General features: G+C 37.9%; 1 protein-coding gene across 2 annotated transcripts in view; it reads left to right on the forward strand.

The window, feature by feature from the left end:
• Positions 1-12,326, forward strand: part of ATP5F1A (ATP synthase F1 subunit alpha) — a 288,472-nt gene that overhangs the window by 128,156 nt on the left and 147,990 nt on the right. For both annotated transcript variants that reach the window (XM_044081922.1, XM_044081915.1), the window contains exon 4: positions 2,420-2,593. In XM_044081922.1, coding sequence (XP_043937857.1) covers positions 2,420-2,593 — 174 coding nt within the window. The remainder of the gene's footprint in view (positions 1-2,419; positions 2,594-12,326) is intronic.

A 12,326-nucleotide genomic window follows, 5' to 3' on the forward strand; every position in this document is an offset into this window, starting at 1 on the left:
GCCACTTTTGCATATGGCTTAACCACTGACCCAAGCTGCGGTAGGCTTTTGCCACTGTGTACCAAATGGACTTTGTTTCTGGGATCTACTCTTTTGATTCGACTTCAAAATGGTGCGTGGCTTTCTTAAATCCTAACTGGTAGCTCACTGGGGATTTCACTCTTCAGTGAGCTGATTTTTTTTTTTTTTTTTTTTTTGTCAGTTCCATACCTGTGACATTAAGAACATTGTCAAAACGTTTTGTAGTATTTTGGTCTTGGTCTTGGCCAATGCTTTTCATGCTGCATGTTTATTTTGAACGTGCAGTTCAGCTCATAGCTGAAATCCCCAGATTGTTAGGGTTGTAAGTGTTTAGTTTGTGAACACTTTGGTACAGTAACCTCTGGAATGGATTTCAGAGCTAGAAACCTTTTGTGAGGTCTGCGTAGCTTTACATAAACTGGTGTAACCCTGACACGTCTTGACTGTTGCCTTCCGAGAGTTGTCATCTCCCAGCTGATGACCATCCTATGAGCATTTAGTCATGTCAGTGTGGTGTTGCATTTTATATAAAGCCCCACTTGTTTTAATATGAGCAAAGTCCCATGTCAAACATAAATGCTTCTTTTAGTATCACTGTGCTGCTTGCTGTGATTGGGGGGGGGGGGGGCTGCATTATGCAGTAGTTAAAATTTGTATTTCATGGTGCTGTGACACACACCATAACTTACGTTTGATCATAGGTTGAGTAAACAATATTACTTGTTCAGCATATGAACACTTTAAAAAGAAAATACAAACATGATTTATCAAGTGTTAAAGTGCATAGATATTTTTGTTTGAGTAAAACTGCAAGTGCAATTCATAGGAACATGAACATACTAAACGAGTGGTCATGAGACCAGATATTTCACTGCACACACCTTTACGCAGGCAAACTTAAGTTCTTGCCACCCTTTTCAACCATTAAAGAGCTTTGCTCGAGCAGTGCCATACATAACTGTTTAAATTTTGCCTTCCTGTCAAGTCAGACTGACCTTGAATGTAGTCACAACGCTACTTTGACTTCTAGTGGTAACTTTTTTAACTTTCCATAGCCTGGGGGTACATTGATGTAAAAAACCACACACCTTGTTGTCACTTGCAAATAAGTAAGGTGTAGGCATCCTTGTTTCCCTGCAGCAACGGTTTTCTGTCAATTAAAAAAAAAAAGAGGGATGGGATGATGCTTGATGCAGGTATTTCACAAGTATATTGTTTTAGAAGCTTAATATTCCATGTGAGAACATGCATGTAGTTCAGAGACTTGGTTCACATCTGCGTATTCATAAACATACTGTTCAGTAGAGGTACAGAAGTATTTTATATGTGGATTTGAAGTTTTGGGCATGCAGAACTCGTTTTATGGCACTTCCATTTGACACTTGTGTAACATTACATGTAGTAGTAGTAGTAATGCATGCTGACTAGTCTTGTTGTAATGTGTTTCAGCCAGATACTGATCGGTTCCCAAGTAAGGTGACCCATTCTGATCTAATTACATTTAGTGGAATATTTGGTATTTTAGCATTTTCCTGTTAAGTTTGGGTGTGTTTATTTTTTATTGGTGAAGATAACTCTAACTGTGGAGGTTTTAATTTGGCTTGGCAGCCAGCTTATTAAACACTTCTAGGCGCGCTCGTAGTATCTAAAGCTTCTAGGCTTCAACCATTGCTTTCTACTTGGGTTAGTTAACATAACTGTAATTGCAAAACCGTTTGAAGATTAACACTACCTGGCATGGCAGCTTGACTGCCAGTGCTACTTTTTTTTGTACGTTGTTTTTTTTCCAGTTGCCATTTTCTTTAAATCCAAACTTTGTGTAAAATTACGTGGACTTGTTATGAAAGCTCATACAGGACTGGATTGAAGTACTGCATAGAATGTATAGTTTGAAAGCTTATTTAAGTAAACTGAGTTAAGATTGTGCGCTTAAAACAAAATGGTGTTACGGCTTTGACTATAAGGAAGGATGTTCTGTAGTGTTTGTGCTTATTTAATGTTTTATACTTCTAACACTGTACTGAGATGAACCTTTGCATCGCAGCACTTTTTTCTTGGGAGATCAGTTTTTAACTTTTTTTATTTTCTTTCTACTAATGTCTGTGAATTCAGTAATTGGAGGTTACAGCAGCCTTCCAGATTTCCTAGGAAGTCTAGAGTTGAAATTTAATGAGCAAAACCCATTTGTTATGGGAGTTTGTCCCACAGTGGATGGTAGTGGGAATATAGGTTACATGAAGTTCCAGTGTGAAGTCTTGCCAGGGATGCAGTTTAGTGCTAGCAGACAAAGTGGTTGTGCTGTAGGCAGTGAGAGGATGTGACACTACTTACTTGTGAGACTTAAGTTCTGTTATTTCTAGATAGCTACTTTTAACCGTACATATGCTTTTTATTTCAGGGTATGTCCTTGAATTTGGAACCTGACAATGTTGGTGTTGTCGTATTTGGTAATGACATGCTCATTAAGGAAGGGGACGTAGTCAAGAGAACTGGAGCTATTGTTGATGTTCCTGTAGGAGAAGAACTGCTGGGCAGGGTTGTAGATGCACTGGGCAACCCAATTGATGGAAAGGCAAGTACATTTTTTTTAATTTACTTCCAATTCAATTTCATCTCAACAATCTTGTATCCCATTTTCATAGAATCTGTTAATTATCTTCTGCATGTAGAATGGTTCTAATCACTTTTGTATTTGAACTTAGCAGCATGGCCTTGTTTTCTGCCCTTAATGTTTAAATTTTTTTTTCTGCTTTTTGTTTGTCAGTAGTTATTTTAATTTAATTTGAGGCTCATGTACTTTTAATGCCTCACTTAATAGTTCATTGTAGCAGTTATGAGTGATGTGAAAATGTCTGACTGCTCCTTAATGTATTTAACTGATATTTTCAAGATAGAGCTGTGGCCAACTCAAATATTTTGAAAATCTTTGCATTGTGATCCTATTGTTAAGGGTTCTGTTAGACATCAGTCTATAGCTAAGTAGCCATGCAGTCCAGGAAATCCATTAAGGAGCACACCCAAACTCCCAATTGCCCCAGACCACTGTCTAAGTGAAACTTCACAGTAGGCAGATGGGAGTTGGGAGACACTGGACATCAAAGACAGCATCCGAGTTAAGTGCCAATACTTGATGGAATTCTGGTGTTTTTGACTGGCATATTGGATGAAATGTGATCTTGTAGCATAGTGTGCAGCCGCAGGAAGAGTAACAGTGCCACACTAGTTTCCATATAAAATGTTAACTTTTGGTAGAGTCGGCGTAGTATCCCTTTTTTCAGTCTTGTTGACAAATGCTTTCAGGCATGCCTTTTTCATCTGAGGTGTTCTACAGTTTGTATGCAGATGACCTGAAATTGGGTAAACTGATTTACAGGTGTTAGGGCATGTCTGCAAAATAACTTGACTGAATAGACCATTTAGGCACAGGGGAGTAATATGCTGATAATTATAGGTTGTATACAAAGATTTATAAAGTTTTGTAAATCAGAAATGGTCTAGTCATTGCTAATTTTCACTAGACCCAAATTTGAGTATGGAGTAGCAATATGGAAACATTTAAGACGAGCAAGAGTAAATTCGAAAGAGTGGAAATGTGGTAAGCTTCCATGGATGTGTAACAGTGTTGGATATTTCAGAGGAGATCTTATTCTGTTTAGGACATTTAGAGACCACTATCTGGGAATGTTTTGGGTTACCAAAAAGTAGCAGAGAATCCTCAGCCTATGTAGATTTCTAATTGGTTCTCTGGTAGTTTGTTCATGCATCAACTGCTCACTGAAACTACATTAGAGCAAGTGCTAGTTTAGATATTTTGTGAGCAGCCTAGCTGCGTATTATGGAACAGTTGTATATTGCCAAGCCAGAAGGGTATTAATGTCTGTGCTTGAAATATTTGTATGAAAATGCTGTTCTGGGAAGACCCAATCTTGCTGATTAGCCAGGCTTAACTATGTACGTTTTAAGCTTTCACTTCTGCCCTTTTGTCTTTTTGAATGAGTACTTCCATTGGGTTTACTGAGGTGGCTCCTAGCAGAGTGCGATACTGGCATTAAAGTGGTCACTAAAGGTTTACTTTAGCAGATGTTCATTCCCAGTTGACTATGAACATGATTATACATTGAATACCCCTTCAGTAGGGAATGCTAATGGAAAGGCAGGGCTGTCATCCAAGCATAGATTGTTAGTGATTTTAAAAGTTCAGTTTCTTGCTAAACAGGTTTTGACTGGGTGGAGGAGGGAGTGCCCAGCAAGCAAGATAAGGGGGATATTAGCACGTCTAGGAGCAAGCATCTAATTCTGGGCAATGCTACCAATAGAATCTTGAAGCTGTCTGTGCCTGTTACATCGGATGCATGATTTTGTTATGGATGTTGTAAATCACTATGAACTCTGCTTGGGATGGAAGAGCCAGTTTAGTTCTTGAATTGCTTGCTTTGGAAGGATTACTTGAGACTTTAGGTCTAAAAATTAATCTGCCATCCATTTCCATTATCGCCGTCTGTCTCCAAGGCCTAGCTTGATTTTCATCTTGCTTGCCTGTCACCATTTGGCATCTAAACTATATTTGAGGGTAGCTGGACTTCAAACATTTCAACATATGAATTATTTGTCTGAGATTGGTACAGCTCTACCTTCTTTTAGTAAAGTTTAGTGAACCAGTATCTTACCTTGCCATTGACAACAGAATGATCTTTTAGATGTTTAACAAAAAACATTTAACTTTAACAGTGTTCATAATTCATTTAATGATCCAGATAAATATTTGAGCCGTATCCAAAAACCAGCTCAGAACATTATCATTCCCTGGCACCGTTGACAATAAATGTATCAAGATTGCATGCTTTTACAAGTCAGGGTTATTGCCACAAGCTGCATATTCAATGCAAAAAACAGAGTCCTCAGATGGGTTAAATGGCCACAGCCATGTGTTTGTCATTTATGCATATAGAAGCCAATTATGAGATATGCACAAGGCTGGAATGTCAGGGAGGCCATTTTATTTCTTTCATAGCATTCCCCTAAACCTACAGGACAACAGACAGCACGTCTATATCCGGCCCTCAACATACCCACATCATAACAGCTTTTTCATTTCACAGTTCAATCACAATTCCTCTGGGCTGCATTACAATCTGCCAAGGAGCCACTGCTGGGCTGGTAAGTCCCCTGTCACCAATCCCTTTGGGCTGTCTGGCCTGTGGAAGGTCCAGCTGAAGAGACCTGTGACCCCCCCCCCCCCCCTCCTAACTTACCTTGGCCTTCCTTACCTTTTCTGTCTTCTGCCACAGAAGGGAGGAATATTCCTCCCTTCCGCCAGCACATCCCAACCTATCCTAAGTGAATAGCCCTTCAAAGCTAAACCAGCTTTCATTTCCTTATAAAAAAAAATCCCCAAACCTTCTTCAGATAAATGAACACCATCCTTATACCTGTCTGGCCACCAGACCCGAATGCCAGGGTGAGGAATGTACAACCAGTGAATGTCCCGTAACACCTTATCCATAGAATTATTAATTTTCCTCATTCTCTCCACAGCTTTAATGGACGTAGCCCCCCCTCCATTTCTTTCTCTGTACTACTTTATAGCTTGTGGCCAGCATTCTTGCATGCAATATACCTATTGTACCATCAAACCAATTTGATATTTTATTGGATGTTGATTAAATATCATTACCCCCTAGGTGCAATAAAGTGGCAGACACTTCTTGCAGCTTGTGTAGTACTGCCCTGAGATGGTGCTACTGCATTCCTGATACCCCAAACCAAATTGCTTTGCAAGAAGTTAGTTTTCCTCCTTGGAAGGAGAAGCCCCGCCTGCCCTGGACAAATCGATGAGTCTCGGAATGAAAGAATGATCCACTATCCAGATGTATTTCCGATCCAAAGATGCGAGAGCTGAAATATAAAGGACAAGAGTTAAAGCAATATACACCTTGCATAGCCTTTGTAAGCGTTGGACTTCCATCTGCCCATCTTTATAATGTTGGTCTGTGAAGCTCCCATTGCATGTGCATATGAGACTGCACCTATTAGAAAGGAATGTAATGTAAATTTATCAGAGTCTAGGCCACTCACCTTGATTGCCTCCTCTAACACTGCTCTCACCTGACACTGCTCTCACCTGATACTGTCTGAGGTTCACCTTGTTGATGACAAAAGAATGGGATCGTCTGACCTACCCCTATAGTTGCACTACTCTAGTAGTACTTTAGTAAAGTCCTATTCCAAACCCTTTGGGGTAACCACTCTTACCCACTGACCTTTGCCTTCTTTATCCATTTTAGACAACCACATAAATCCCCAAGTGTCCTCCCCAAGCAAATGTACATGTGCCATTGGTAACTGTCAGTTGACCTTTCTTGTTTGGCTGAATTTCAGACAATCTAAATGCTCTAAAAAAAAGCCAGCAAAAAGGCCGCCTTAACTGCTACCTCCATAAGAAGAAAAATATTTGAAACTGCAAGCCACAGTTTACATAACACTGCTGGACCTATGGGGTACCTCTTATCAGGCTGCTTGTGTGTTGGTTTCCCCCAGCCCTTAAACATTGTTGGTACCTGAACTGTGTTGGGTAAAGCCTTCAGACCCAAAGCCTGATGAAACCAATTCAGAGCTGATGTGCTTCTTGCCCTTCCAAAAGTCCATCCTCTTTCTTTCATTACCAAAATGTAAGTCCTGATTTGGTAAGGTGGAATTGGCCATACTTGTTTCCAGCCTCTGGATAAGCTGGTCTGCAAAAATTGCTGTATGCCTTTATTGTACCTTACCCTTGTCCTTCCACTGAGGGCATTCCACATTAGCCACCATTCCTGTCTGCCCTTAAAGCCTATAAATGGTCTGACACTCTATAACTGGAGAAGGTTTCGCATTTGGAGCCAGCGAATGGAGCCAGGTCCACTGCAAACGAGAGAGGGAGTCTGAGTTGTCAATGCCTGGAATGTGTGGTCTTCACTGTGACATTTAATGTTAAGCTCTTAAAATATCTCATCATCCTGCCTACCACCCCCTTACCCCCCAGATGATTGACTTTGTTACTATGCTATTGTCCGAGCAGAGCCCACCCACTCTTTCATTTGCACACCCCATATTTCCAGTGCAACCACTACTGGGAAAAATTCATTCTCTGCAATTGAAATGTTTAAACCTACTTTTCACTTGAGTCGGCCATGCCGCACTGAACCACTGATCTTGAAAGTAACCACCAAAGCCAATTCCACTTGCAGCATCTGTACATGCTAAATTGCTGTCCCATTGTAATGTAATAAGTAATGCAGCCACCCTAAATCCTCCATGCCCTGTGAGGCCCTAATCCGGTGGTGTGGCCTTGTGCACCCAGACCCTTTAGCAGACAAATGCCTCCTAAGATGAATGCCCCACAAGGGTCACTTTGCATGCAAAGTTCATCAGCCCTACCGATTCTTGATCTGTGTACCCCTTAAAGGGAAGGTGCCATGCAAAAGTTTTTCTGGGGGGCTGAGGGATGAAACATGCCTTGGTCTTCCGGATGTCATGCAGTGATGCCTAAATTTACATTGCAGTTGATTCCAGTAATGGCTAGGTGAGTTAACTTACTGAAATTTAAGTATACGTACATACATACATATAGACATATGTACATACGCACATATATACTTGTAAACACAAAGCTATATAATGTGTGTGTGTATATATATATATATATATATATGTATATATGTATATATGTATATATGTGTATATATATATGTATATATGTATATATGTATATATATATATATATATATATATATATATATATATATATATATATATATATATATATATATATATATATATGAGATAGAGATATATAATACACACATATAACACCACACCATATACATACATATATATATATATATATATATATATATATATATATATTGCAAATATGTAATGCATATAAACATATGCATACATATACCCATATATACATCTCTAATTATACACATGCCTAAATACACACACACATGTACACATGGAGATTTTATATATATATATATATATATATATATATATATATATATATATATATATATACACACACACAACCTACGCAAGTGTGTGTGTGTGTATATATCTATATATGTATACATACAAAACCTACGCGTGTGTCATACATATCGCACACAACAAAGAAACCAGATTGACTGTCAGTAGATGGGAGGAAACTGATGCCACAACCTTCTTAGCACTTTCATCCAATTTAATAAAATATGAACTTCATCAGAAGCAACACCCATACTAATTACGTCATTTAAATAGCTAACCATATCACATTACTAAATTAACCAGTAAAACTTGTATTGTACACTCCATACTTGTCATAATTTCTAAGACACTTTAAAATAACTTATAAAATGAACTTTATTCTTTTATAACCTTTTGTGCTTGTAAAAAGCATTTTGTTTATCATGTTTAATCCAGGAAGCTGGTCTGCATTTAACATAATTTGCCATAAAGTTTCCTTGCATTCTAAAATGACTGAAAATTTCATTGTTGACTTTCAAAAACTTTTTTTTTATACTGGAAACTGGGACATGTTACAGAATGTTTTCCCAGTGCATTAGACATATATTTTTTACGTGTAGCCAAAATGTGCTCTTATATACATTTTGTTCAATGCTGTAATAGTCTTCTCTCTCTAAAAATGTTCACATGAATTACACATTGCTGAATAAACCACATTAGTTGTCTCACATGTGTAATGTCCCTTACCTGAACTTTATTCATGTGTTGAAATATTACTGAAGTCCCAGTAATATATCAACATTGTTTGCATGTGCCACAAGGGAAAGTGCCAACACTGAAAATAGTTTCTCCGTCTTTATTCCTACACAATGCACCCCTCTCAAATTTGTTTTAATGTTGACAACCCTTTTGTAGGTGAAAATGGGCAAACCACCAATAATTCTACTCAACTCTGAGTTACCCAACACCACTTTCCTATTATCCAAAATGATGTTTTTGATGTGCAACATCTCGGTGATCGGAATTGGAAAGGCCAGAGAATAATCATTTACTTTTGTGACTATTTCTAGTCTACGATGGACCTGGTCATGTGCTTGCTTTAAAATAGGACAAGCTTTGTGTGATCTAAGACCAATGACCTCATTAATGATGCCATTTAACCAAGTTGTCATACCCCCTTTGTACAAAAAAAAAGTTTTTCTCCCACTGAAAAATCTCGTTATTACTAGTTAACGACAAAGTCTAATGAATTGTCCTTTTACAACTCCACGTTACTTAAATGCTGGAAGTAAACTATTGTGGTGTAAATATTGGTTGACAAATGTAGACTTCCTGTAAATACTGCTTTCAAAATTTGAGTTATAATTGAAAGCTAAATGTAAATCTAAAGTCAATACTGTTAACAATTTCCCATGGTAAATTTCAAAAAAATCATAATTCAAATATTGTACAAATGTCAAAAAGGTTTCTAAATCCCCTTTTCATAAAAAAATCAGGTCTATGTAACGCCTATAAAATAAGATGTTATGGGTGAGTAATGAGAAACCTAATCTCCCACATTGCCATCACTAAATTGGCAAAGCATGGTGCTACCCTAGAACCCATTGCAATGCCTGATATTTGTTGAAAGTGTGTTTTCAAACCTAAAGAAATTGTTCTCCAATACAAGTTCCATCAAGGTACAAATTGTACTGACAAAGTTATCAAAGTCAGTATATTGACTCAGTTTCTTAAATATTCTATACCGGTGGTTATCTCTGTACAAGTGTAGAGATACAACATCTAATGATACAAGTTTAACAGGTATTTCAACTTTATCTAGTTGACTCAGTGATTCTACCAGATGCCTTGAATCTCTCAAAGTTGAGTTTTGCACAATGGAATTCAAAAGTTTGTCCAGCCATATAGAAATAGATGCACCAGCCATATAGAAATAGATGCAGTCTGTGAACAGACACTATAGGTCTAAAGAGAGGGTTTTCCCTATTTTTATGTACCTTGGCAATAACAAAGTGTCGCCAGTTTAGGATTTTCAACTAGTAAAAAATTGTAGACAGAATAATCTAAATTCCCCTGGCTGAACAAATCAAATATCAAACTTTGTGTGATGTAATCTGCTGTGACTCTCTTGTAACCTGCTGTGACTCTCTTGTAACAAGTGTCATCATTCAGAAGGGTTTTTAATGCTGCACTATAATCTGTAGACCTCATAACTACAATAGTGCCACCCTTGTTAGCTTTCATAATACGCCAGCTTTTGTTTTTTGCCAGATCATCCAATGCTAATTTCAGTAAGAGGGAGATTCAATTTACTGTCATGAATTACCCTTAATTTTCTAAAGTCTTGTTCACATAACCTTCCAAAAACCCTAAGTGTGGAATTTAACAAAGGATTGTATGTACTTTTTTCTTAACTTCAAATTCTCAAGGTTCAGGTCTAGCAACTCCTTCAAAAATGTACTTTAAATTGAGTTTCCTTAAGTATAATTTCAAATCTATATTAATCTAGGTGTGTTCAGTGTTAGACGGAATAAAGGAAAAACCCTTTTTAAGTACAGAAATCCTATCATCAGACATAACCTCACCAGTCAAATTATGCACGTTAATAGAAAAGTCTAGTTCTTGCGCCCCTTGCCCTTTCCCTTCCTCGTTTGGACCTTCCCAGACCATCTGAGTCTTTTTGTTGCCTGTCTTGTTCATTAAAAAAGGACCAGATTTGTTGATAGCAGAAACCGCCTGTGCAAATAAAGTAGAGGCTACAACATTGTCTATGCGAGTGCCTCCATGGTTTCCATTGTCATTACCAGGACACACCACTGAACCAGTACTATTGGTGGTTGTATACAAATTAATGACTTTCAAACAGTCAGTGCCACTAGGGCTTGGAATGCCCTTAATGTCCTAAACATTTTCACTGGGTAAGCTGCTTTGGAAGAATAAGCAGCAAGGTCTCCTTTGAGCTTCCCCTGCTTTCGTAAAATTACTGAAACTCTGTGCCTCTCCAGTTTGGCTGTGATTCCAAAATATAAGGACGACAAAGACCCAAAAGCTTCAGAGACCCTAATTTTATTGTTTTAGAGTCTGTCTGCTTTTTAAGAACCACCAGTTCAGCCTTGTAGTTTTCTATTATCATGTTCATATAGGTGAATCCTGTACTATTAAAGTTAAACTAAGAGTGTAAAGCCTATCCCCTTGCATAACGCAATTGGGGAATTTGAACATGCTCAGGCCAAAGGGTACACATTTTAAATTTATTTTCTTCTAAGTAAAATATTTCCAACTGTAACAGTACTATTTTAGTGCACAGTCTCTCCAGTTGAAAAATAACATTTTTACAGTTAGTAAATTCGTCCGGACTAGATGGAACTACAATGTCATTTACTTGACTAGCCTGTGTCCCGTTCATACTGTGAAATGGATTAGTAGTCTCTCTGAAAATACTTTCGGTAATGCCATCAGAATCAGCAAAACTATTTAATCCAGACATGTTTGCTGTAGACCAGGAATTGGCGTTCAGACACCACTGAAGACGCCATACTCGGAGCAACATCCATATTTGCTAAAACGTCGTCTTGCTTGCTTCCTGGATTAATGTTTGAACCATTTGAAACATTTCTGTTCCCCAACTGACGAGCCAGAGCCTCACGAATGGCCTCTGAGATTGTAAGGGACATTACACATGTAAGGCAACTAATGTGGTTTATTCAGCTATGTGCAACTTGTGTGAACATTTTTATATAGGGAAGACTATTGGAGCATTGAAAAAATGTATACATCACCACATTTTGGCTATGCATAAAAAGGATACGTCTAATGCATTGGCCAACATTCTGTAACATGTCCCAGTTTCAAAGTTTAAAATGTTGTTAAATGCTGACCAGCTTCCTGGATTAAACGACGTGATAAACATAAAATGCTTTTTACAAGCGCGATGGTTATAACATAATAATGCTCATTTTATAAGTTAGTGTCTTGGAAATTATCACACAAGTATGGAGTGTACTATACATTCTTTATTGGTTAATTTAATAACGATATGGTTGTTGGCCATTTTAAATGATGTAATTAGTATGGTTTTTCGTGTGGAAGTTCATAATTTTTTAAATTGAGCTAAAGCGGTAAGAAGGTTGTGGCATCTGTTCTATCTGACAGTTGATTTATTTGATATGTAATTGATTGTGTGCGTGTGTATGTGCTACTGCACAACCAGCTAAACTATATAGCCTGCATGACGACACTGCATAATAACACCATGTAAACTACCACAGCCAACACCCGAAGTGCATTCTCGCATTATTTTTTTTTTCAGTTAATTT

This window comes from Protopterus annectens, chromosome 1.part1 (genome assembly GCF_019279795.1).
Source record: "Protopterus annectens isolate FY-2018-M chromosome 1.part1, PAN1.0, whole genome shotgun sequence".
NCBI lineage: Eukaryota > Metazoa > Chordata > Ceratodontiformes > Protopteridae > Protopterus > Protopterus annectens.